The sequence below is a fragment of the Paralichthys olivaceus genome, chromosome 4 (genome assembly GCF_024713975.1).
Source record: "Paralichthys olivaceus isolate ysfri-2021 chromosome 4, ASM2471397v2, whole genome shotgun sequence".
In the NCBI taxonomy this organism is placed as follows: domain Eukaryota; kingdom Metazoa; phylum Chordata; class Actinopteri; order Pleuronectiformes; family Paralichthyidae; genus Paralichthys; species Paralichthys olivaceus.
The window spans coordinates 25039377-25066290 of NC_091096.1; the positions used below are offsets into that span (position 1 = coordinate 25039377).

At 40.2% G+C, this 26914-nt stretch overlaps 2 protein-coding genes across 4 annotated transcripts in view; one reads left to right on the top strand and one right to left on the bottom strand.

Annotated features, from left to right (window-relative positions):
- The window catches only part of LOC138407521 (uncharacterized), a 40452-nt gene that overhangs the window by 10249 nt on the left and 3289 nt on the right, over positions 1–26914 (bottom strand). Inside the window, exons 2-5 of one of the 3 annotated variants that reach the window (XM_069524355.1) lie at positions 25277–25338; positions 20402–20463; positions 19317–19359; positions 12057–12101 (exon numbers count right to left, since the gene is read on the bottom strand). The gene's annotated coding sequence lies outside the window, so the exon portion shown is untranslated. Of the gene's footprint in view, positions 1–12056; positions 12102–19316; positions 19360–20401; positions 20504–25276; positions 25339–26914 lie in introns of those variants that run through there. The other 2 variants (XM_069524356.1, XM_069524357.1) reach the window with 2 other exon arrangements.
- Positions 8179–12050, top strand: LOC138407393 (zinc finger MYM-type protein 1-like). Its single transcript, XM_069523059.1, has 2 exons — positions 8179–9619; positions 9739–12050. The coding sequence occupies exon 1, from the start codon at positions 8179–8181 to the stop codon at positions 9616–9618; it is 1440 nt and encodes a 479-aa protein (XP_069379160.1). The 3' UTR covers position 9619; positions 9739–12050.

Below are 26914 nucleotides of genomic sequence, written 5' to 3' on the forward strand. Positions count from 1 at the left end.
ATGAACAACCTGCAGACTTCATCACTGGAAGGAATTTGTGTAACAATGGGAGAGTGTTGTTTAGCTGTATTCAACTGTGTCAGTAAAATAAAATGCAAAGTATGGTAGTGTCACTGGATGCAGGAAAAGCCTTTGATCGCATATATATGAATTCTTGTTTTTTACAAATTAGGTGAAAATTGTATTAGCTGGGTCAAGCTGTTGTATAATATAATAACTGTTTATTACACAACCAGAAATATATATTACCTCAGTAATTAATGTTATCAATAAATGTAGCTAATTTTATGATAAAATAAAAAATAAACCATTACTGCACTCCCCTGGATTATTACCTTTCCAAAGGGCAACACATGCCTTTTTTATGTTATTTGTAAATTTGTCACTCCTCTGCTTCAGGAGAAAAACCAACTGCCAGCCGCTTCTCAAACGTATCAATGATGACTTGAAGATGAGCTTCTTCACCACTCTTGATGCTGGGAAGAATCTCTCAGATTGAATATGTTGATTATTGATTAAGTATTTTACCTGGACTAAACAAATTCCAAACTATTCCAAAACTATAGAAAAATATCACTATAAAGGAAATAGTTGTTTTTTGGACATTTATCTTGAACCGTAAGAAATCACAACTTAAATTTGCTGCTGGTGATATTATCGTTAAAGCTACACTAAATGGGTGGGAAATTATTAACATTGGAAAAAAAGAACTGTTTTTTTTTATCCCCAATTACCTCCAACACTGATATTCCACCAAATAGTGGATTTCTTTGGGGTAAAATGCAAGTATTACAATTCTGGAAAATGTATTTGATGAAGATAGAATGATGTCATTTGATCAACTCAGGGTAAAATATTAACTCACTTAAACACATTTTTTCAGGTCCCTAAAAGTTGGTTTTATTCAAATTCAAATGGGCTTTAAACGTACTTTGGAGCTATTACCAACTGGGGAGATACTTTACCAAATACGTGGTAATAGATTTATGCTTTGGCGATGCTATGGTGGCCTCTACAAGTCCAGGAAAGAAAACAATACAATCATGCAAACACAGGCACAAGACCTTTGTATTGAGATATTTAGTATAATTGGAAAAAGTATATGTAGCTTGTTAGTCATTTATCTATATGTAATAGAGCAAAGGAACTGAAATTCAGATTCCTGCATTGTCTTTAGATTTCCCCTCAACTTAGAAATAAAATGGACCCAAAGAAATCAGCCCAACAGTGTTAAAGGTTGGCATCTTTATACTCAATGTTTATGGACCTGGAGTTATGCAGATACTTTGAAAAACAATTGGACTATGCCTCCTGTTAGCTGTGTCACAGTAACAAATGCAAACACATTGTACTGAAAGTATTAACAAATGCTGCACGTAAATGCATTTTACTAAAATGTATTTTCAAATAAACACCAACAGTCTTCAACTGGAATGATGTAATATTCAATCATTTACCTATGGAATATCTGACTTACTGGACCTAAGGTAAAAGTTATGTTTTCTATCTTACTTGGACCCCATTCCTGAGTTATATTTGAATATTTGATATACTTTGGATGGCACTTCTAGGGCATTTATATGCAAACAATCAGAAATATCTAATGATGAAAAAGATATGTCTTCAAAAGAAAAGCTAAATTAATTTATAACCAGTCAGAATATTCTATCTGTCACAGGTCTAGTAAATTTTGGAACCACATGGCTTCATCCCAAACACATCTCCCTCCTTAAATCATACAAGCAAATTATTTACAGTGGCGGATCACCTCTTCCTTTCCTCTGGACTTTTCTTTTATACAACTTTATTTATCATTTTTCCATCTTGAAAACAATGACATCATTAGTTAGGCATTTCTTCCAAAAGTTGTGCCCCCGCCCCCCGCCCCCCACCCCCCACCAGGTGGCATCCCCACAAACGTATCCACAAAAACACTCACGTATCACACTGACAGACAGAGCACCAAAGGAAGAAAGCAAATATAGACAAATACAAAAAAAGAGACAGGACAAATAAAAATAAATAAATAAATGATAAAATAAAAAAAACCTCAAACCAATCTGTGTTGATCAGTATGGTCATAACACCAACATTCCGGACCTTTAACATAAGAAAAAAGTCTCAACCGTCAGAGTATAGGCATTGAGAAGACCAGGACGGCAGTAAGAGCAGGAAAGGGGGAAAAATAAATACATATTAAATAAGAGCAAGGATTCAGGCAAAAGGCAAGCTCTTGATATGTGTCATGAACTGTGACCAGGTTCCGTCGTATTTAGCCTCCACCCCGTGTACTGTATATCTAATTTTTTCCAGAGCCAGTCCCAACATCACCTCTCTAATCCAATGTACATAGGCAGGAGGAGTCTTCCCCTTCCAGTTCAGCAGAATCAGACGTCGGGCATGCAACGATGCAAAGGCAATTGCATTTTTGTGGAGACGGGACAGTTTTAGCTCATCCCTTACTACACCGAAGATAGCTATCAGAGGGTCAGGCTGCAGTGTTTTGCCAGGTATTGCTAAGAGTGATTGGAAGACCGAGGACCAGAAGCCATACAGTGATGGACACGACCAAAACATGTGTCCCAAAGAAACAGGAGAATATTGACATCTAGGACAGTTCGATGCAACATCAGGGTATAATTTAGCTAGTCTGTCGTTAGAATAATGCAACCTGTGGACAACCTTAAACTGAATCAAGCCATGTCTGATACAGAAAGAAGATGTGTGTATACGCGGCATGGTATTCCTCCAGGTGTCCTCTGGTATTGCTTCTCCAACCTCTCCCTCCCATGCTGCCCTAATTTTGTCCCACGAATGAGGGCAGCTATCCAGAATTAAAGCATATATTTTTGATATTGCTCCTTTATTGAGTGGATTAACATTAAGAACTGAATACAGCAAATCTTTAGAGGGTGGGGATGGGTACCCTGGGAAAAATTCAGAGGCAAAACTTCGAACTTGAAGATATCTGAAGAGATGAGACTTTGGTAAATTATGATCTTCACATAGAAACTTAAATGATGCAAAGCCATCATCGGTAAAGAGATCCTGAAAGTAGACCAAGCCCCTTCTGTGCCAAACTGCAAATGCCTGATCTATTTGAGATGGTGCAAAAAGATAATTAAACATTATTGGAGAGAAGCTACATATATTTGTCAAATTAAAATGTTTTCTGAACTGACGCCAGATCTTAATCGAATTTTGGACCACCAAATTTGAGTTCAGTCCAGGCGCTTTGATATTTAGTGTGAGAGGGGCAGCTAGGACTGAAATCGGGGAAACCGGGAGTGTAGCTCTCAGCTCCATATCAGTCCAGACCGGACCCTCCTTATCTGCGAACATGGTGATCCAATATGTCAGCTTGACAATATTAGCTGCCCAATAGTAAAACAAAAAATTAGGTAAACCCAAACCACCATCAGATTTAACTCTCTCCAGGCTTGCCTTATTTATACGTGCAGGTTTTTTATTCCATATGAACACAGAAATAAAGCGATCCAGCTGAGCAAAATAGGATTTTGGGAGGAAAATGGGAATCATTTGGAATAAATAAAGAAACCTGGGCATTACAGTCATCTTCACTACATTTATCCGCCCTGCCAATGAGAGTGGAAGATTTGACCACCTATCCAAATCAGTTTTGGTACGGTCCAAAATCGACCTATAGTTATACTGAAAAATAGCTTTGATTGAACCTGCTATTTCTATTCCCAGATAAGTAAATTTGTCATTTTCAATTTTAAAAGGCAAATTTTCATAAGTGATCTGTTTTGCCAGATTATTCAATGGAAATAATAAAGATTTTGACAGATTAATTTTATACCCTCATATGCTACTGAATTTTTGCAGCCAGTGGAGAAGGTAGGGCATGCTCTCAGTTGGGTTTGATATTTGCAAAAGCAGATCATCCGCATAAAGCAAAGTTTTATGGTTTGTTCCACCCCTGGATATACTTTTTATCCTGTCATCTGATCTAATAGCAATCGCCAGTGGTTCGATCGCAATGTCAAACAGGAAAGGCGACAGACAGCAACCCTGTCTTGTACCTCTGTGGAGCGAAAAATATTCCGAAATTAGGCCATTTGTCCTGACTGCTGCCATGGGTGTTGAATATAGGACTTTGATCCACTTACAAAAAGTGGGCCCCATTCCAAATTTTTCTAAGGCTGCGAAAAGATAGGTCCATTCAATTCTATCAAACGCCTTTTCAGCGTCAAGGCTTAGAATAACTTCAGGTTGTACTGTTGAATGGGGGGAAAATAACACATTAAATAATCTTCTCACATTAAAAAATGATTGCCGCCCCGGAATGAAGCCTGTTTGGTCTTCATTAATAATGGTGGGAATGACAGGGTCTAATCGTTGTGCAAGGGTTTTAGTTAAAATTTTATAATCACAGCACAGAAGACTTATTGGTCTATATGAGCTACATTGTACAGGATCCTTATCTTTTTTTAGTAAAACTGAAATTGTGGCCTGGGTAAGCGTTTGCGGCAGTCTTCCATTGACCAAAGATTCGTCGTAGACTGATTTAAGGATAGGTGCCAATTTTGAAGAGAATTCCTTGTAAAACTCTGTGGGGAATCCGTCCGGACCTGGCGCCCTTCCTGTTCGAGACATCCCGATGGCACTCACTATTTCCTCAAGCGCCAATGGCTGTTCTAGAGATGACTGAGCATCTGGAGAAAGCTTTGGGGTATCCAGAGAATCAAGAAACGAGTAAATCTCAGATGATCTACTATCTACCTCTGACTGATATAGAGTAGAATAATATTGCTTAAACTGGTCATTGATGATTCTGGGACTGCGAGATATCGAGTCAGCGCCTGTATTAATTCCTGGGATCATTTGTTCAGTTGACTGCTGTTTAAGTTGAAGTGCAAGGAGTCTCCCCGCTTTATCTCCATGCTCATAATATACCTGTCTGGATTTAAAAATATTTCTCTCGGCTTTCCATGTCATAAGCTTATTGAATTCAGTTTGCAACAGTAATTTCTCTTTAAAAAGATCTGGTGTAGGCGAAAGGGCATAACGCCTATCAATATCTGCAATTTTGTCAGCAAGCTCTTTAAGTTGTTTGGAACGCTCCTTATTCCTATGTGCCACATAAGAGATAACTTGGCCCCTGATGTAGGCTTTCATAGACTCCCATAAAATTCCCCTTGAAACATCCTGAGTATCATTAATTTCCAAAAAGAAGTCAATCTGATTGTCGAGAAATGTTCTAAAATGTTTACATAGAAGTAGCTGGGGGTCTAGCCGCCAAGTTCATTGAGGCGCTACATTGGCTGGAAAAACTAGATCCATCTGTACTGGGCTGTGGTCTGATAGCACTATACTGTGATATTTGCTGCTGGAAATTAAGGGGAGTAGCTGGTTATCGACAATAAAATAATCAATCCTGGAATAACTATGATGAACGGGGGAAAAGAAGGAGAATTGCTTCGTAGTTGGATTTTTTGTCCGCCAGGGGTCTGATAAGCCATAAGAGCGGAGGAGGGAATTAATAACCACTGCGGCTGATGAGAGAGTATTATTTGCCCTTACACTTGACCTGTCTAGCTGGGTATGAAGGACGCAGTTGAAGTCTCTGCCTAAAATTAACTTGTAGGAATTAAGGTCCGGAAGAGTTGAAAAAAAATTAAGAAAGAATTGTGCATTGTCCCAGTTTGGTCCATACATGTTGGCCAATATTACTGGTGTATTAAATAGCTTGCCCACTACAACAATATATCTGCCATTAGCATCTGATATTACTTCAGAGTGTTCAAATGGGATCCCCTTCCTAATTAGGATTGCTGTTCCTCTGGCTTTGTAATTAAAACGTGAATGATATTTTTGTCCAATCCACTTACAACTTAATCTTTTTTGGGAGTTAATATTTAAATGTGTCTCCTGTAGCAATATCACATCAGGTTTTAATGATTTCAAATGACTAAATATTTTGCTCCGTTTAACCAAGTTATTCAGGCCCCTGACGTTCCAGCTAATGAACGAAATTGCTCCTTGTTGATTATTTGCATTATCCAGAATCATAGCGCAACAGTTTGTAGTGAGCCGGTCCTGCATGTTGGCCATATCTGAGTACTTTAGTGCATGTTTGAGTCAAACCATAAACCACAAATAAACCCAAAGGAAGACTGACAAAGACAAACAAATAGACATAGATAAACCCCTTACCATCCTGGACTCCTGGGCTGGTCTTCATTAAACCTGAGACTGCCCTGAAAACTCTCCTCTCTCTCCTAAGCATATAACACGTCTACACTAACTTAAACTCTTGCATGAACTCTGCAATGGCAGAACAAAATGTAATAGGGCTTTCCTCTCAATACTATTCTTGCTGCCTGTGTGCTGGCACTATTTGGTCACAGGCCGATAAGGTTCTTAACACTTACAGTTGGAAGATAACCCCAACAAAAAAAAGAGTAAAATCAACTAGAGTTAGTACTACTGGTGGTGATACAAATTTCACTTAAACTTGTCCATAGTCCAAACATAAAATGCATCCAACTGCAGTGTGATGACGTCCATCAGTCAAGAAAGTCAGCATGTGCAGACTACTGCAATGTTAACATGCAGCATATATGATACCTGTTATGGCCCCGTGAGTTAACTGTCACTCTCCCCCCGTCTCCCGTGGGCGCAGATTGGTCTCGATGTAGAGCTTTGCCTTGACCGGGTCATCGAAGGATCCCTGCTCGCCAGTTGGGCTCGTGATCTTCAGTGTGGCTGGATACAGGAGACCGTATTTCACGCCCGCACACCGGCGAAGCAATCCTCTCACCTCGATGAAGGCGGCTCTCTTCTTTCTGACGGCTGCTGAGTAATCTGGATAGATGTAGAAACGCTTGCCTTTGTGAGTGATGGGACCTGCACCCATGGCCTTTCGAAGAATATCCACTTTCTCCTGAAAGTAGTGAAACTTAATGATTATTGGCCTCGGGGCACCCCCATCCTTTGGTCTCGGCTGCAGGCTCCGATGCGCCCGATCAAGCGTCGGCGTGTAGTCGAGGGCCAGCGCTTCCTTCAGCAATTCGGCCACGGCACTCTCCGGACGTATGTTTCCGAGTCCCTCTTCCACTCCAATTAGTCTGCAGTTATCTCGCCGCTGCCGGGACTCCAAGTCCTCGGTCCTATCTGTCAGCCGGGCGACTTGTGTAGACAGCGTATTAACTTTAGCTTCAAGTGCTACAACCCGGTTAGCCTGACCATTAGCTTCCTCCTCGAGATCATCAATGCGAGTTGAGAATGTGGCGTTTTCTTTCCGAATTTCTTCCGTCACCCTCGTAAACTCTGCGCGCACATTCAGGATTTCTGTCTTTAAGGCACTCGCCAAGTTGTCTATTTCCTTGTGCAGTTTATCAACAGCCGCCATCACAGACGAGTCGATCTTGGTTAGCACACTCCGCTCCGTCTGCTTAATGGCAGCCATGATTGCCTCGAGATCCGGCCCTGAACTCGCTTCCGCGGTCGGATCAGCATCAGGCGAGACCGAGGCGTCCGGCCCCGACTTCGGCTTTTGACATTTAGGCATTCTGGGCAGCTTAAAAATAAGCTCAAAATCTGACATAAACAGCCTGCTTAGAGGAAGACAGCTAACTGCTCATAGAGAGCAGATCAAGAAAAGACGGCAGGTGTTAGACCGTGTGGTGGAAGTGGTCAGAGTGATTGGAAAGAGGGGGCTAAGCTACAGGCACGAAGACAATGAGGCTGCTTATACTCTAGAGGACAGCAGCCTTGATCATGGCAACTTTTTGGAGATGATACTTTTGCTGGGGAAATATGATGTGGCATTGAAAGAACATCTCAGTGACATAATTCATAAAAGCAAAAAGCTCCATGAATCTGCATCAGGCTCAAGAGGCAGGGGTTCCCTTGTCATTCTGCTGTCTAAATTGACTGTCAACTCAGTGATTGACACAATCCTTAAGATGATCAAAAAAAACATCGGCACGAAAATTCAAAAAGCTGGCATGTTTACCATACAACTGGACACAACACAGGATATCACAGCACAAGACCAGTGCTCAGTTGTGCTTCGGTACGTCACTGATACTGTACACGAGAGGCTTGTTGCTGTGGTAAGGTGCAGTTCATCCACAGGAGAGGCCTTTGTTCAGTTGTTGAGTGATGTGCTTGATGGTCTGAACTTATACAAAAGCCTCTGCATCGGAAATGCCACAGATGGAGCTGCCAAGATACAGAGGCTTCTCTTCACTCTTGTCATCACAATCTCCTCACCATGTCCATGTGTGGTGCTACTCTCATGTGCTCAATCTCGTTCTTTCTGACACCACTGAAATTGTGATAGAGAGTGGATCTCTTTTTCATCTCCTGAATGACATCGCTGTGTTCATCCGAGAATCTCATCAGAGAATGAACGTATGGGAGAAGGAAAGCCACAGCAGCAGGCACAAGCGCATAGCACCCATTGGAGAGACACGCTGGTGGGCAAAGCATGATGCCTTAAAGAAAGTGTTTGGCTCATTTGGGAAATCGCAGGACTGTCTCTACATTGATGTTCTGTGCACCCTTTCAGCCATTCAAGACCAGACGACAGTGAAGTCAAATGTAAGATCCAAAGCAAGGGGATACAAAGATGGCCTTCTCAGACACGAGACCATCCTGACCGCGCAATTATTCTTGCGGATATTTGAGAAGACCACCCCACTATCCAAATACCTCCAAACAGGCGGGATGGATATCCTCTCTGCCCACAGGATGGTGATGTCCACACAAGAGGCCCTTAAGGAGATGGGAAGAGATTTCCAGACAGTCAAGGATGCAACAGAGAGTTTTGTGAAGTGGGCAAATGACAAGCTGGAGGAGCAGGATGAGGAGATGGGCATGGAGGTGGAGGTTTCACTACCGCAGAGGAGGCAAAAGAAGAAGAAGTCCATGCCAGGAGAGATGGCCCAGGATGAAACTTCCAATGACCCAAGCAAGACGTATGAGGTTAAAGTCCATAACCAAATTATGGACACCGTTATTGAGGCCATGCAAAGACGATTCCTCGATAACGGCAATCTGTATGCGGACCTCTCAATTCTGGACCCCCAAAACTTCCCAGATATCAAAACCAGTGGTCTTCCTGAGTCTGCACTGAAAGACCTAAGCAGATGTCTCATCAAATTTAACAATTTGGCAACCATATCAAATTTACAATCTGAACTTGAAAGCTTGGCAAGCCAGTGGGACATGCTGAAACGTCCACCACTAGATGAGTACACATCCCGTACTGTGGAGGAAGGACCTGGTGGAGACCCAGAGGAGATGAAAATTGTCAGCAAAGCCTGTGCCTCATGTAAAAACTGCCCCCTGTGTTGCTACCAGATTCTCCTCAGATTCAACCTGCTCACAGACGCATACCCTCTTCTTTCTCTGTCCTACAAATATCTGCTGACACTCTCAGTGACACAGGTAGCCTGTGAAAGATCATTTTCAACTTTGAAATTCATCAAGAGCAGGCTGAGGAGCAGCTTATCTGCTGGTAAATTGGAGGCCTTCATGCTGATGTCCACAGAAAAGGACATCCTCATGGGATTGGACACACACAGTGTCATAGACAGAGTGGCCGAAAAAAGTCAACTGCTTCGGAAGCTCCTACTCTACTAAAGTAAGACAATATTTTTAATATTAGTTTAGTTTTGTTTCTCTTCAAAATTACCTAAACTTGATAGTAAGGAATAAAAGGCATAACACTTTCATTGTTGATTGTCTTCTTTTTCCTTTTAGGAAGCCTCTGTCTCAGGTTGTGGCGACGACTTGCTTTCACAAAGTAAGTATTATAGTTATGGAAATGAATGTAATTGTTTGGCTTGAAATTAAAACTTTTTCCCTTTCCCCCCCTTTAACATGCATAACATCCTTTTCTGTTATTTACTGGTTTTAGGGTTCCATTTCAGGATTGTGAGATTGGATTGTGAGGATTGTTTTTGGAGATGGACAGACGTTTGGTTTCTGGGTAAGTGAGAAGAAATCAATCTGATTCAAACACAAACGCACACAAGCACACACACACACACACACACACACACACACACACACACACACACACACACACACACACACACATGTAATGTATTCAAGTCTCACTTCTCTGTGTCTTCCTCTTTATGAAATCCTGTCCCTCTAGGGCTTCACATGTACATAGTTCTTACTGGATTGACGGGGTTTGTGAGCGTTGGTTCCGGTGAAGTCAGCTATTCACCAAGTGAGTAAACATTTACACCTCACCAGAACATAATTAACTTGTTGCAAACCAGATTTTTTATGAGCTTGTATGTGCTTAACATCAAAGTGTGCATGCAACCCCCTCCTCTTCTCTATCTGTGTGTGTGTGTGTGTGTGTGTGTGTGTCTGTCTATCTGTGGGTTTCATGAGTGTTTGATGGACTGTAGTCGGTGTAGACAGACAAGGCTATGCACCAAGTGAGTAAACATATAAACATATCCACATTACCACGACATAAAAGCATTAAAAATCTGATGTTGTATGTGCCTAACATCAGAGTGGGTATGTGCCCCCCCCCCTCTCTCTGTCCAAGGAGCTGATTGGACTGAAGAGAGCAGATAAGGCCAGTTCATCGGCAGCTGCCAGGGGCTGTCTTCTCTCAACGTCCAGGTTTTTTGCCAGCTATCATGACAAATTTATAGATTCATTTTAAATAAACAATTGAGTGTGAAGTCACTGCACATTTCCTGGTGTTTTTTTGGTACCTGAAAGAGAGTTTTTTTAGTTAAATTGTGCACCTTTTTCACTAGGCCAGAACGTTTGTACATTTAGAAGACATAAGTTACGTCAATTTAATGGCAGATGTGCTCCGCTAATTATGTGGGCCGGTCTGAGCCAAAAAATGCCCGGGCCGTTTTGTTCTTCCAGTCCAGCCCTGTGTGCAGTGTTATTGTTCACTTTGTTGGTAAAATAAGAGATGCTTTAAAAGGAAAGTCCTTTTACCCAATAATCACCTGAGTGTAGCCTCATCTGTGCAGGATTAAAACCTGTACACTGCTGCCCTCTAGCGGCTGCTCTACCAAACTGCACCAAACATCACAGTGCAACAGGACCAACAGGTAAAACATTCACCACAACAGACCGACAATAAAACTATCCTGTACATGAAAACAAATACAATTATAGAAGCACCATGAGGATAAAATGTACCTTAAAGGTTTAGTGTTACACAGTCAACATCCTGAGGACAGTGACATAGGGAGACCTGCTGGGTCAGAATCATCTCCACCAACATGACACTAACAGTGTTTCTGTTTTTATCAGTATAGTATTTATCAAAGTTAATGTTTGGCTTTTAAAAAAATTAAAGATAGGGTTTCTGAAAAACATTTGTCAGTCATTAATAAAATAAAATAAAAAGTTTTCAGAGAGAAGCTCATGTGTGGATGTCAGAGGACCAATCACTTGGACCAAATTAAATGATTGATGGGCGTGTCTGTCTGTCACCAACCAACCAGCCTGCCCGTGCTCTCACTGCACATGACCAGAGTCTTCACAAGCCAGACAGTCAGACAGCGCTGAAGCAGAGCTGATAGTCAGAAATTGACGAGTGAGTCACGGAAACGTCGGCTTCTAGTAGTAGTCAGTCAGTGCATGTTGACATGTTTTAGGGCGTAGCTTTGATGAGAAGGCCGATTGGAGTGGAATGTATCAGTTAAATATTTATATGTAGTCTGCTCTTGCCAAGATTGCAAAGCCTATCTTTAACTGAGCAAAGTAAACATATTTCATGTACTTAAAGAACCACTGTAAAATGAAATCATTGTGCTGTGATGTGTCTCCTGTGACTGATTTCTGAATTTGTCTGACATGATCTGATACACTTGGATAGAAGCATATAATTATTAACATAAACATCGGCAGCACCTAATTCAACGACATGATCTCCCAAAATCGACACGTGGCAGTCATGGCTAGCATCCAAATAATAATAAATCACAGTAAAACAGACACACAAAACATCCAAACAAGCTTAAAATAAGTTCACTGGGAAGCATTGAACTCAAAAGACCCTTTTCAGAATAAAATCATGTACTCACTGTCACTTTAGTTTGCAGCCGACACTGAAGCTCATGAACTCCTTTCTAAATCAGACAGAAGCACACAGAACACACAGCAGCATCAGATGCATTTTCCTGACAATAATAACATACAAACAATGAGATACAGTGAAATGAAAAAAATAATCATCTGTGCAATTCATACCTCCTCCAGAGACAAGGATGAGTCTCAGACCCTCCTGTTCAAATGTACCTGACTTTATAATGTTGACCACACCTTAATGGGGTGGAATCATGGGTCGGACTAATATTTCAAATTGCTGAAGTAACAGTGACGGACAGGTTGACTTGACAAATGAGTGATCACGTTTGAACTACAGTATGTTCTTCTGTTCTTAATTTAAGATGAGATGCCATATACCATAAAATCATATCAGTTTGTTGAATGATGCCAACATACAACCTTGAAAATCTTTAAATTAACTTAAAAAACCTATTTTTTTAAACTTTTAAACTAAGCTCCAACATTTTCCACAGGTGAAATACTCCTTACTGCTGCTCCAATGAATATAATAGTGAGGATTCTATTATATTTTTACGGAGCCTGTCTGGTGACATGGGTGGAAAAGAGTAGATTATTAGGTGGCCACGAATTAATAAGAAGTGGCCACGAGAAATGTTTGTCATTTCATCAGTGAGAATGTTGACTTTCTGGCATCAGTAGCTTGGACATGGACAAGTTTGATCTGATTTTATTTTATTTTAATCTGCAAGTGTCACAGTCTGCTCTGCTTCTTCCCTGCTCTGCTGCTCAGCCACACCCCTCATCAGTCTAACAGCTTTCACCTGCTCAAGCCAGTATATAAGCAGCCTCACTCCACTCACTCTTTGCCAGATTGTCTTCGTTCTCATGCCTGACTCTCCAGCTCTTGCTCCCGGATTGCTTCCCTGGTATCGACCTGACTTGCCTCCGACATCGCCTTTTGTCTCAGCCCCGGTAAATCCACCAGCATTCTGTCCCCGACCACGAGTTTGCCTGCAGCACTTGGCCTGTTCCTGCTCAACCAGAAGACTCCCCAGATAAGCTTCACCTCTCCAGCTCACATCCTCTGGTCTGCTGCTAACCTGCTAACCTGCTAACCTGCTTAAACTGCAGATTAATATAGACTGTGTTTCCGCCGGCCGCCATGGGTGGCCCTTTGTCATTGGAATAAATAAAGAACTCTTTTGTACTGCATTTGGGTCCTGTCCTGATCCGTGATAGCAAGAGACACTTAATTCTGAACAACTGGACTTTTTAAGGAAATTTTCCCCCTGATTGACAGTTCCATATTAAATCAGATTAACAGACAAAGATTATGTCTTTGTTAACAGGCTATGTACCACAAGCTTTTAAGATAGCTGTTATTACACCTCAACTTAAAAAGCCCACACTTGACCCAGAGGTGTTAGCTAGTTATAGACCCATATCAAACCTGCCCTTCATTTCAAAAATCCTAGAAAAAGCAGTTGCTAACTAGCTGTGTGATTACTTAGATAGTAACGGTTTGCTGGACAACTTTCAGTCAGGATTTAGAATCCATCACAGCACAGAAACAGCACTATTGAAAGTCACTAATGATCTTTTCATGGCCTCAGATGATGGACTTGTCTCTGTACTCGTCCTGTTGGATCTTAGTGCAGCATTTGACTCCATAGATCATAAGATCCTGTTACAGAGACTAGAACAACATATAGGGATCTGAGGAACTGCACTAGACCGGTTTAAATCATATTTATCAGAAAGATTTCAATATGTTAACGTCAACAATGACCCCTCCATGCAAATGCAAGTTAGTCATGGAGTTCCACAAGGTTCTGTCCTTGGACCGATACTCTTCACCTTATATATGCTCCCCTTAGGCAACATCATGAGAAAGCACCACATACACTACCATTTTTACGCAGACGACACCCAGCTGTACATTTCTCTGAAGCATGATGAATCTAATCACTTAGTTCAACTTCAGGAATGTCTCAAGAACATCAAGGCCTGGATGACCCAAAACTTCTAAATTCAGACAAAACTGAGGTTGTTGTAATCGGCCCTAAACATCTCAGAGAATCACTGTCTGAGCAGATAGTTACATTGGATGGTGTCAGTTTGGCCCCCAGCTCAACTGTGAGGAACCATGGAGTTATGTTTGACCAGGACATGTCATTTGACCAACATATAAAACAAGTCTCTAGGACAGCTTTCTTCCACCTGTGTAATATTAACAAAATTAGAAACATCCTGTCTCAGAAGGATGCTGAGAAACTAGTCCACACATTTGTTACCTCTAGATTAGATTACTGTAACTCTTTATTATCAGGGTGTCACAGGAAATCTGTGAAAAGCCTCCAGTTGGTCCAAAATGCGGCAGCACGAGTGCTGACAGGAACTAGAAGGAGAGATCATATCACTCCTGTCTTAGCTTCTCTACATTGGCTCCCTGTAAAATTCAGAATATAATTCAAAATCCTGCTCTTCACATTTAAAGCCCTTAACAATCAAGCCCCTTCATATATCAAAGAGCTGATAACACCATATTATCCAAATAGATCACTTCGTTCACAAAACACAGGCTCTCTTGTGGTTCCAAGAGTCTGTAAGAGTAGAACAGGAGGTAGAGCATCTCAGCTACCAGGCTCCTCTCCTGTGGAACCAGCTCCCACTCTGGGTAGCAATCAAGCCCCTTCATATATCAAAGAGCTGATAACACCATAATATCCAAATAGATCACAATGTGACGGCATATCTAGAACCACCCTTAGTTGATTCAAGTCATATCTCTCAAATAGGCAAATCTCCATTTCCATTGGTTATAACACTTCATCCTTGGCTTGACTGATGTGCGGAGAGCACAAGGTTCCATTCTTGGTCCTGTCCTATTTCCGCTCTACATGCTCCCATAAGGAATTGTCGTCAGCCATTTTAATGGCACATCATATCATTGCTATACTGATGACACTCAAATATACTTGTCCTTCAAGCCAGACAACTTGCCACATAAGTGTCCTAACAGATCTGCCATTAAGGAATGGATGTCACTTAACTTCCTTCAGCCAATATTACATAAACAGCTTAATATCTAGGTTTCACATTTGATTCTCATCTGAACTTCAAAACACATTAGTCCAATCTTTAAATCCTGCTACTTCCATTCACGAAACATTTTTAAAATCAAATCAGTTCTATCTCTCCTTGACTTAGAAAAGCTAATATGTGCCTTTGTTATCTCCTGCCTGGATTATTGCAGCGCCCTGTATACATGCCTCAGTCAAACCATAGTCACCCATTTGCAGCTTGTTCAAAACACTGCTGCTCGTATTTTAACAAAAACAAAGCGTTTGGCTCATATCACGCCAATTCTTGTATCCCTTCACTGGTTACCAGTTAAATTTATTATCATTTACTGGGACTCCACCTACTCTTGATTACTGACTCACTGCACCTGCAAGGACGTGTATAAAAGCCAGGCTTCATTAGAGGGTGACATGAGTCTGTTCTTCTCCCACTGGGATGCATTATAACAGATATTTCCTAACTGGTTGGTCAGTCATGTCAGCCTGCTGCTCACAGTAAAATAAATATTTGTCTATATTTTCTCATATTTTGGCTTATTTGAAGGAATCAGTGTCTTAGGATTGAAGAATTCCTCATCTCTTGCCTCAATATGTAATTTTCTTAAAGCCAGTTCAATATCCAATCCTGTTTGCCTTTCTTTTACCTGCAACTGTTTATGTTCTAAATTCATTTCTTTTTTACACAGCTCTTGTAAACTTTTCCTGTTCAGAAGTAAGGTCAGACAGATTGTTGCTACGAAGTTTCCAAAAGGAGACAAAAAGCAAAATTTAATGGCAGCTGCAGTCACAGAAGTGGTTGAAATAATTGCAAAAGTGACCATGGCTCCAACCATGACCATCATTTTGTAGATAATATTAATATTAACTAACTCAAATAACAGATGCATTTAAAGGAAAGACGTTTGTCTTCATCTGTGCAGGATTGAAACCTACTACCTGTCTGCCAGACTGTCTGCCTGGATACTAGCTGTCTGTCTGACTATCACCTCTGTGTCTGACTATTACTTTTGATACGTTCTTATGTTGCAGCTCAGTTTATTTGGATTGATGAAGAAGCGAGATGGAAAACGGAGATTTAACTGAAAACACAAGTTTAAAAAGTAAGATTAATTATAAAGTACTTGAAGTATTATACTATTGCAGTAATAAGCTACTGTAGAAGAACTGGGTGGAGGAGCAGTGATCCGTGGAACACGATGACATAAAAAACAAAACAAGGTCTGTTTGAAATAAGCAGCAATAAAGAATCCTAATAAATGTGTATTATACTGCCACATTATATTATATATTATGTAATATTATACATTACATAGTTCTTTATGTACTTACTGAATATTTAATTTACATTATAAGTAATTCTTCATAGACTCATATTTCTGCATGTCAGAAGTGCTGCAGGGTAGTCATCAGTGATTATTCTTTTGTTTCTTTATTTTTTGGTGTCCCCTCTCTCTGCCCTTTTCCACCAAAGCAGGTCAAGGTCCAGTTCAGAGCCGGTGCCCCTTTCAAACCAGTTCTTTGGCAGTCGAAACACAAAGACTCTCAGCCAGAAAAAACTGGTTTGACTCTGGTACAGTTTCTGGTCTGTAGAAGGTGGGATTATTACATCATTTTTTTCAAAAAGCAGAGTTTGTGTCGTGTAATCTGTAAAGAAGATTGAATACTTTTGAATAAAAGTGAAAAGACATCTTGTGGGATCCCTCAGCTGTTACTCTCTCAGCCCCTTTTCAGACCTTGTGTTAACATCTGTCTCAGGTGATCTGAGGGAGAGAGGGCACCCAAGAAACACTGAGGACACATTAGAGATCCGATCACACAGACCATATTTGGAGATGGTCTATCTTACATGTGGCCACATTCTTATTCTTTAAGCAGCGTGAATGTGTCCTGGGCTACATTGAGGGACCTCCCACTCAGCTGACATCTGTTGCTAAACTTAAGGGTAACTTTACACTTCTCATTGGACCTCATTACTAAGCCTCAGTTTTTTCTGTGAATTACTGAAACGTCCTTCCCGTCCCCAACAGTAAACCCCTCTTTGATCAAGGCCTACAATATGTAATATGGTGTTTTAGGCTACCTATCATCCTCATCACAATTCAATCATAATTCTGTCTCTGTAGCTATGGATTAAAATTTGCCACCACAAATTTTCAGGAACTATCTTAAGTGATAGTGAACTGACAATCTAAAATGTAGGACCTCTGCTGGCACGAGCTCTGGCTCAAACTGTCTTTGCCAATGTTTACTTCCAGGGATGCTGGTGAGAATTTCTGCCATCACATTTGTAAAATTGTACACATTCCATGTTGGGTTTCATGCTCATGTTAAAGTTAGTTATCTTTCAAAAACAGAAATGCTGGAGGTTATCACTTGCCAAACTTCCAGTGGTTTTATTTCTTGCTTTCTGCTTCTGCTATTTTTGACTGTAAGTGAAGTTACGTTAGTCACATACACATGTAATGTTAGTGAAGTAACATTATTATCTTTGATTGTTTATTTTCATGTAGAAATCAGCTAAATGGTGTTGTAGCTTGTCATGCTCAAGTGAAACTGTTGGAGCTGAGAACATGTAGTTGTACAGGTTATGTCACATTTATTAATGGTTGACTACTACTACTGACTAACTACGTTTGTGGTAGATAGGTTTCTTTGGGACATTCTCTCTACAGAACAGGACACAGAGTTAGACCCACTACATATAAGATATACTTTTTATAGAATATATTTTATACTGTGTTTCAGTTGCATGCCAAGGTTTTAATCCTACCTTTCTAATATTACTTGTCTAATCTAACTTATCCTTTGTTTTAGGTTCATTTCAAGTTCTTTGTTATAAATACATTGAAGATGGTGAAGGCTTTTGAGTGCAAACATTACAAACATGGTAAGATGGACATAACTTTGTGTAATAAATCAATTGTATTGTAGCATCAATTTCTCTGTGCTTATCTATTAACTGCAAATTCTGGGATCTAAATTCCCCAACAACACCAGCATACATTGTAACAAAGGGGTACCCAAACCAAGCAAGGGGGGTCTAACAGTGCTTTGTGATTACACATGTGATTGGACAAGATCAGATCACTCCTTTAATTCTATATTTCACAAATTCTCATTCATGCCTTTGTGTCCAGCTATTACTCCAACTCTGTATTTGCTCCTCCAGAAGTCAATCAACCGCCTCCAACTTGTGCACAACACAGCAGGTAGGTTTCTGACAAGAAGTTGGAAATATGGTCTAGGGCTGAATATCAAAATGTTTTTAGGCTATACAGTGTTTGTTTCCACTGTTCTTCAACAAACAAGTGAAACTGAAAGAGAATATCATGCTGACGGCTTAAAACATTCATGTGACAATTTGTACTCGATGGTCATGATATTACTAACACATCTCACGTGAAACAAACCATGATATATCAAGTATATTTCATATATCACCCACCCTCAATATCACAGCACAGCCATTCTCACCTCAGTGCACTGGTAGATTTTAGAATTCAGAAAACATAAAAACGACTAAAACCATGCAACACACAAAAAACAATAAAACCAACAGCAAAACATATATAGCTACCAATAAAATCCAAACAGAAAAATAGTTTAGAACATGCAAATATTGGATCAAGTGAATTAAAACGTGGCTTAAAAGAATGGCTCACCTTGACATATGTTGTTTTTATGTCTCTGACTTTTAAACCTCTTATTTGAAAACTGCTAGAAATTAAGTTTGATATTATTTACAGCTCCTATTAGGTCTCTGTAAGTAAATGTGAGACAAAGGGATCTACAACAGCAAATATATCTAACTAACTATTATTACAGAGAACAATATGAGAACATTTGTTAGAATTTTTCTTTCCTCAGATCATTTGAGGGCAAACTAAATGGACCATGTATGTGTTGCGATTAATACTTTGATCGAGGTATGAATTTGCATTTTATTTCACAGAACAGACCATAACACCTTGAGGAGTTGAATGGTAAAAGACTATATCCAGGGAGAAACCTTTGCAATTTACAATCAAACACAAAAGATTCACAGTGATAAGAAAATAGATAGTCATCAGTTAGATAATAACTGTATTATCAGTTATCAGATCATGCAGCTCATGAGGCTAGTCACACCATAAACATAGAAAAAGATAGAAACAGAGTTGAACTAACAGATCAGTGTGTTCAGCTACTTACCACTCAGCTTGTCAAGAGTCATTCAGTTCTTCCCGTTCAAGTCCTTTATCAGGATCGGCACACACACACACACACACACACACACACACACACACACACACACACACACACACACACACACACACACACACACGCACCATAAAGACCTTAAATTGAGGACCTAAATAACTAGGGATGGGCTTGTTCCACGTGAGATGTATTAAATTACCATATCTTAAACATTAAGTAAAAATTGTCACGTGAATGGTTTAAGCCGTCAACATGAAACTATCATTCACTTTCACTTCTCTCTTCTCATGCCCCTTTTCCGAGAAATCCCTGACTGCAGTGCGTTTAGGCAGTGCTCAATATGGGTGCAGTCAAATGTGTGGTTTGGCCTATGTTGAGCATCACCCACATTGGGCATGTGCTTCCTGTCACTTGTTCCTTCCGAACCTTCTGGATTTTTAACACTTTTAACACACCATGCAGGTCTGGTGTTTATCACTGCCAACAGTGTTTGTTTCCACTGTTCTTCAACAAACAAGTGAAACTGAAAGAGAATATTATGCCTTGCTTAAAACATTCATGTGACAATTTGTACTCGAAGGTTGTGATATAGTCATTTAATACATCTCACGTAAAACAAACCATGATATATCAAGTATATTTCATATAACCCACCCTCAATATCACAAATTGCAAAGAAAACTTTGCAATTTACAACCAAACACAAAAGAGGCACAGTGATAATGAAATAGATACATTTGTTAGAATTTTTCTTTCCTCAGATCATTGGAGGGCAAACTAAATGGACCATGTATGTGTTGCGATTAATACTTTGATCGAGGTATGAATTTGCATTTTATTTCACAGAACAGACCACAACACCTTGAGGAGTTGAATGGTAAAAGACTATATCCAGGGAGAAACCTTTGCAATTTAAGATCAAACACAAAAGATTCACAGTGATAAGAAAATAGATAGTCATCAGTTCTAGTAATACTAAAACAAAATCATGCAGCTCATGAGGCTAGTCACACCATAAACATAGAAAAAGACAGAAACAGAGTTGAACTAACAGATCAGTGTGTTCAGCTACTTACCACTCAGCTTGTCTCTGATCCTTAGGGAAGGGAAGAGTCATTCAGTTCTTCCCGTTCAAGTCCTTTATCAGGATCGGCACACACACACACACACACACACACACACACACACACACACACACACACACACACACACACACACACACACACACACACACACACACCATAAAGACCTTAAATTGAGGACCTAAATAACTAGGGATGGGCTTGTTCCACGTGAGATGTATTAAATTACCATATCTTAAACATTAAGTAAAAATTGTCACGTGAATGGTTTAAGCCGTCAACATGAAACTATCATTCACTTTCACTTCTCTCTTCTCATGCCCCTTTCCCGAGAAACCCCTGACTGCAGTGCATTTAGGCAGTGCTCAATATGGGTGCAGTCAAATGTGTGGTTTGGCCTATGTTGAGCATCGCCCACATTGGGCATGTGCTTCCTGTCACTTGTTCCTTCCGAACCTTCTGGATTTTTAACACTTTTAACACACCATGCAGCTCTGGTGTTTATCACTGCCAACAGTGTTTGTTTCCACTGTTCTTCAACAAACAAGTGAAACTGAAAGAGAATATTATGCCTTGCTTAAAACATTCATGTGACAATTTGTACTCGAAGGTTGTGATATAGTCATTTAATACATCTCACGTGAAACAAACCATGATATATCAAGTATAAACGCTTCTCTGCGCTTCTATTCAAACAGTCACCATCACAATGTCCTATAGAAACTGTGTCTGCCACCCGACCACCTAATTTCTTTAAATCAAAAGTACACAGGAGAGGGGTGATACACTCAAACTTAGTCAAAATTAACACAGCCAAAACATCAGCTGAAAACACAACTATAAAATGCGCTTTATTAAATATCAGGTCACTAAATTCAAAATCTTTACTTATAAATGATCTCATTACTGATCATCAAATAGATTTATTATGCTTAACCGAAACTTGGCTACAAGACGGAGAATATGTAGGTTTAAATGAAGCGACGCCCCCAACCCACTCTAATACTCACATTCCTCGGAACACAGGCAGAGGTGGAGGGGTTGCAGCAATCTTTAAATCTGATCTATCTATCAACCCCCGACCAAAAGAGAGTTATAACTCTTTCGAAAATCTTAGAACCAGCCTCGTCCACCCAAGCCTGACGTCACATAAACCAATTAATATAGTCATCATTTATCGTCCACCCGCCCCTTACTCTGAATTCCTATCTGAATTCTCTGAATTTTTATCAGAACTAGTCCTTAAAACAGATCAAATAATTATAGCCGGTGATTTCAATATTCATGTAGATGTTGCCAATGACAGCCTTAGTTCAGCATTTAAATCAATAATAGACTCGATTGGTTTCACTCAACATGTGAATCAACCGACCCACTGCCTGAATCACACTCTTGATCTTGTCCTGACATATGACATTGACATAGAAAATGTAACAATATTCCAACAGAACCCGCTTCTGTCTGACCATTTTTTACTTACATTTGAATTCAGAATTGTTAATTACGTCAATTCTGGACGGAAAGTCTATTACAGTCGATGTTTATCTGACAAAACTGTTCACAAATTTAAAGAACTACTCCCCTCCTCACTTCCCTCTCAGCCATGTGTCAGTACAATACAAGAAGATTATCAAAACCTTACTCCCACACTAGTTGATAACTTTGTAAATAGTACTGCAGCCTCACTAAAAACAGCACTTGAAGCTGTCGCCCCATTAAAAAAGAAGAGAGTAAGTCAGAGGAGATTAGCTCCGTGGTATAATTCCCAAACGCGCGTTCTAAAACAGACATCGCGGAAGCTAGAAAGGAAGTGGCGCTCCACCAATCGCCAAGACTTCCACCTAGCCTGGAAGAATAGCCTTATAAATTACAAAAAAGCACTTAGAAATGCCCGAACCTCGTATTACTCATTACTAATAGAAGAAAATAGGAACAACCCCAGGTTCCTCTTCAGCACTGTAGCCAGGCTGACAGAAAGTCACACCTCCACTGACCCATCTATTCCTCTAGATCTGAGAAGCAATGACTTCATGAGCTTCTTCGCTAATAAAATTACAACCATCAGGGATAAAATCAACGACCTCCTCCCAGTGAATAACACGGATTCATTGTCTGGTCCTGAAACCATAGCACCAGATTTATGTCTAAACAAATTTTACTCTATTGATCTTCCTGAACTGACCTCGTTAGTTTCATCATCCAAACCAACTACTTGTCAGCTGGACTCTGTTCCAACTAGACTTTTTAAAGAAGTCCTCCCCCTAATTGACAGTTCCATTTTAAATCAGATTAATATGTCTTTGCTAACCGGCTACGTACCACAGGCTTTTAAGGTAGCCGTTATTAAACCTCTGCTTAAAAAGCCTACGCTTGATCCAGAGGTTTTAGCTAATTATAGACCCATATCCAACCTGCCCTTCATTTCCAAAATCCTAGAAAAAGCCGTTGCTAACCAGCTGTGTGGTTACTTAGATAGTAACGGTTTATTGGAAAAATTTCAGTCAGGATTTATAACCTATCACAGCACAGAAACAGCACTATTGAAAGTCACTAATGACCTTCTTATGGCATCAGATGATGGACTTGTCTCTGTCCTCGTCTTGTTGGACCTTAGTGCAGCCTTTGAGACAATAGATCATAAGATTCTGCTACAGAGACTAGAACAACATATAGGAATTAAAGGAACAGCACTACACTGGTTTAAATCATATTTATCAGATAGATTCCAATTTGTTAATGTTAACAATGACTCCTCCATGCACATGCAAGTTAATCATGGAGTTCCACAAGGTTCTGTCCTTGGACCAATACTCTTCACCCTATATATGCTCCCCTTAGGCGACATTATCAGACAGCACCACATACAATTCCACTGCTATGCAGACGACACCCAATTGTATATTTCCATGAAGCATGATGAATTTAATCGCCTAGTTCAACTTCAGGAATGTCTCAAAGATATCAAGGCGTGGATGACCCAAAATTTTCTACTTTTAAACACAGACAAAACTGAGGTTGTTGTAATTGGCCCTAAACATCTCAGAGAAACACTGTCTGACCAGATAGTCACTTTGGATGGTGTCAGTCTGGCTTCCAGCTCCACTGTGAGGAACCTTGGAGTGTTGTTCGACCAAGACATGTCATTTGACCCCCATATTAAACTAGTGTCTAGGACGGCTTTCTTCCATCTGCGCAATATTAACAAAATTAGAAACATCCTGTCTAAGCAGGATGCTGAAAAACTAGTCCACGCGTTTGTAACCTCTAGATTAGATTACTGCAACTCTCTATTAGCAGGATGCTCCATGAAGACTGTTAAAAGTCTCCAGTTGGTCCAAAATGCTGCAGCACGAGTGCTGACAGGAACTAGAAGGAGAGATCATATCACTCCTGTCTTAGCTTCCTTACATTGGCTCCCGGTAAAATATAGAATAGAATTTAAGATCCTGCTCCTCACTTTTAAAGCCCTCAACAATCACGCCCCCTCATATATCAAAGAGCTGATAACACCTTATTATCCAAGTAGATCACTTCGTTCCCAAAACACAGGCTCTCTAGTGGTTCCAAGAGTCTGTAAGAGTAGAGCAGGAGGTAGAACATTTAGCTATCAGGCTCCTCTCCTGTGGAACCAGCTCCCACTCTGGGTTCGGGAGGTAGACACTGTCTCAGCATTTAAAGTAAAACTAAAAACCTTCCTCTTTGACAAAGCCTATAGTTAGGGATGGATCAGGTGAGTCCTGAACCATCCCTTAGTTGTGCTGCTATAGGTTTAGACTGCTGGGGGAACGCCCATCATGCACTGAGCACTTCTTCACTTCCCTCTGTCTCTCTGTCTCTCTGCCCCCCCACACCTCTTTATTTATTTATTTATTAGTTTTAACATGTCATCATGTCAAAGTGTCACTTTGTCCTCCCATAGTCCCTCTGGCTCTTCTCTCTATCTCGTTTCAGATAACTCCGGCACCGGGACTACAGGACCACAACGACCACCATCACCATTGTCTGCATTTATTACAAGAACTCAGCAATTCATTAATATATCTAGTCATGTTGTAGATCTATACATTGTTATTGTTATGGTTAGCCTTGATTTTGATGGTGCCAAATTGTTACCGGTCTCTCTCTCTCCACCTCATCTCTCTTCTCTCCCCCGCTTTCCACCCATCTCTCCTTTCCTCCCCCCTTACTTTTCTTTCCTCACCCCAACCGGTCGAGGCAGATGACCGCCCACATTGAGCCTGGTTCTGCCAGAGGTTTCTCCCTGTTAATGAGGGAGTTTTTCCTCTCCACAGTCGCCTGTGCTTGCTCATTGTGGGAACTGTTGGGTTTCTCTACGTTAATATTGTTTTAAGGTCTTGACCTTTAAATGTAAAGTGCCTTGAGATAATGTAAATTATGAATTGGCGCTATATAAATAAAATTGAATTGAATTGAATATATCACCCACCCTCAATATCACAAATTGCAAAGAAAACTTTGCAATTTACAATCAAACACAAAAGAGGCACAGTGATAATGAAATAGATACATTTGTTAGAATTTTTCTTTCCTCAGATCATTTGAGGGCAAACTAAATGGACCATGTATGTGTTGCGATTAATACTTTGATCGAGGTATGAATTTGCATTTTATTTCACAGAACAAACCACAACACCTTGAGGAGTTGAATGGTAAAAGACTATATCCAGGGAGAAACCTTTGCAATTTAAGATCAAACACAAAAGATTCACAGTGATAAGAAAATAGATAGTCATCAGTTCTAGTAATACCAAAACAAAATCATGCAGCTCATGAGGCTAGTCACACCATAAACATAGAAAAAGATAGAAACAGAGTTGAACTAACAGATCAGTGTGTTCAGCTACTTACCACTCAGCTTGTCTCTGATCCTTAGGGAAGGGAAGAGTCATTCAGTTCTTCCCGTTCAAGTCCTTTATCAGGATCAGCACACACACACACACACACACACACACACACACACACCATAAAGACCTTAAATTGAGGACCTAAATAACTAGGGATGGGCTTGTTCCACGTGAGATGTATTAAATTACCATATCTTAAACATTAAGTAAAAATTGTCACGTGAATGGTTTAAGCCGTCAACATGAAACTATCATTCACTTTCACTTCTCTCTTCTCATGCCCCTTTCCCGAGAAACCCCTGACTGCAGTGCATTTAGGCAGTGCTCAATATGGGTGCAGTCAAATGTGTGGTTTGGCCTATGTTGAGCATCGCCCACATTGGGCATGTGCTTCCTGTCACTTGTTCCTTCCGAACCTTCTGGATTTTTAACACTTTTAACACACCATGCAGGTCTGGTGTTTATCACTGCCAACAGTGTTTGTTTCCACTGTTCTTCAACAAACAAGTGAAACTGAAAGAGAATATTATGCCTTGCTTAAAACATTCATGTGACAATTTGTACTCGAAGGTTGTGATATAGTCATTTAATACATCTCACGTGAAACAAACCATGATATATCAAGTATATTTCATATACACGCTTCTCTGCGCTTCTATTCAAACAGTCACCATCACAATGTCCTATAGAAACTGTGTCTGCCACCCGACCACCTAATTTCTTTAAATCAAAAGTACACAGGAGAGGGGTGATACACTCAAACTTAGTCAAAATTAACACAGCCAAAACATCAGCTGAAAACACAACTATAAAATGCGCTTTATTAAATATCAGGTCACTAAATTCAAAATCTTTACTTATAAATGATCTCATTACTGATCATCAAATAGATTTATTATGCTTAACTGAAACTTGGCTACAAGACGGAGAATATGTAGGTTTAAATGAAGCGACGCCCCCAACCCACTCTAATACTCACATTCCTCGGAACACAGGCAGAGGTGGAGGGGTTGCAGCAATCTTTAAATCTGATCTATCTATCAACCCCCGACCAAAAGAGAGTTATAACTCTTTCGAAAATCTTAGAACCAGCCTCGTCCACCCAAGCCTGACGTCACATAAACCAATTAATATAGTCATCATTTATCGTCCACCCGCCCCTTACTCTGAATTCCTATCTGAATTCTCTGAATTTTTATCAGAACTAGTCCTTAAAACAGATCAAATCATTATAGCCGGTGATTTCAATATTCATGTAGATGTTGCCAATGACAGCCTTAGTTCAGCATTTAAATCAATAATAGACTCGATTGGTTTCACTCAACATGTGAATCAACCGACCCACTGCCTGAATCACACTCTTGATCTTGTCCTGACATATGGCATTGACATAGAAAATGTAACAATATTCCAACAGAACCCGCTTCTGTCTGACCATTTTTTACTTACATTTGAATTCAGAATTGTTAATTACGTCAATTCTGGACGGAAAGTCTATTACAGTCGATGTTTATCTGACAAAACTGTTCACAAATTTAAAGAACTGCTCCCCTCCTCACTTCCCTCTCAGCCATGTGTCAGTACAATACAAGAAGATTATCAAAACCTTACTCCCACACTAGTTGATAACTTTGTAAATAGT

What these genes read in the sequence shown, in the direction of transcription:
- LOC138407393 (XM_069523059.1), top strand. Translation starts at nt 8,179, where the DNA reads ATGCCACAGATGGAGCTGCCAAGATACAGAGGCTTCTCTTCACTCTTG.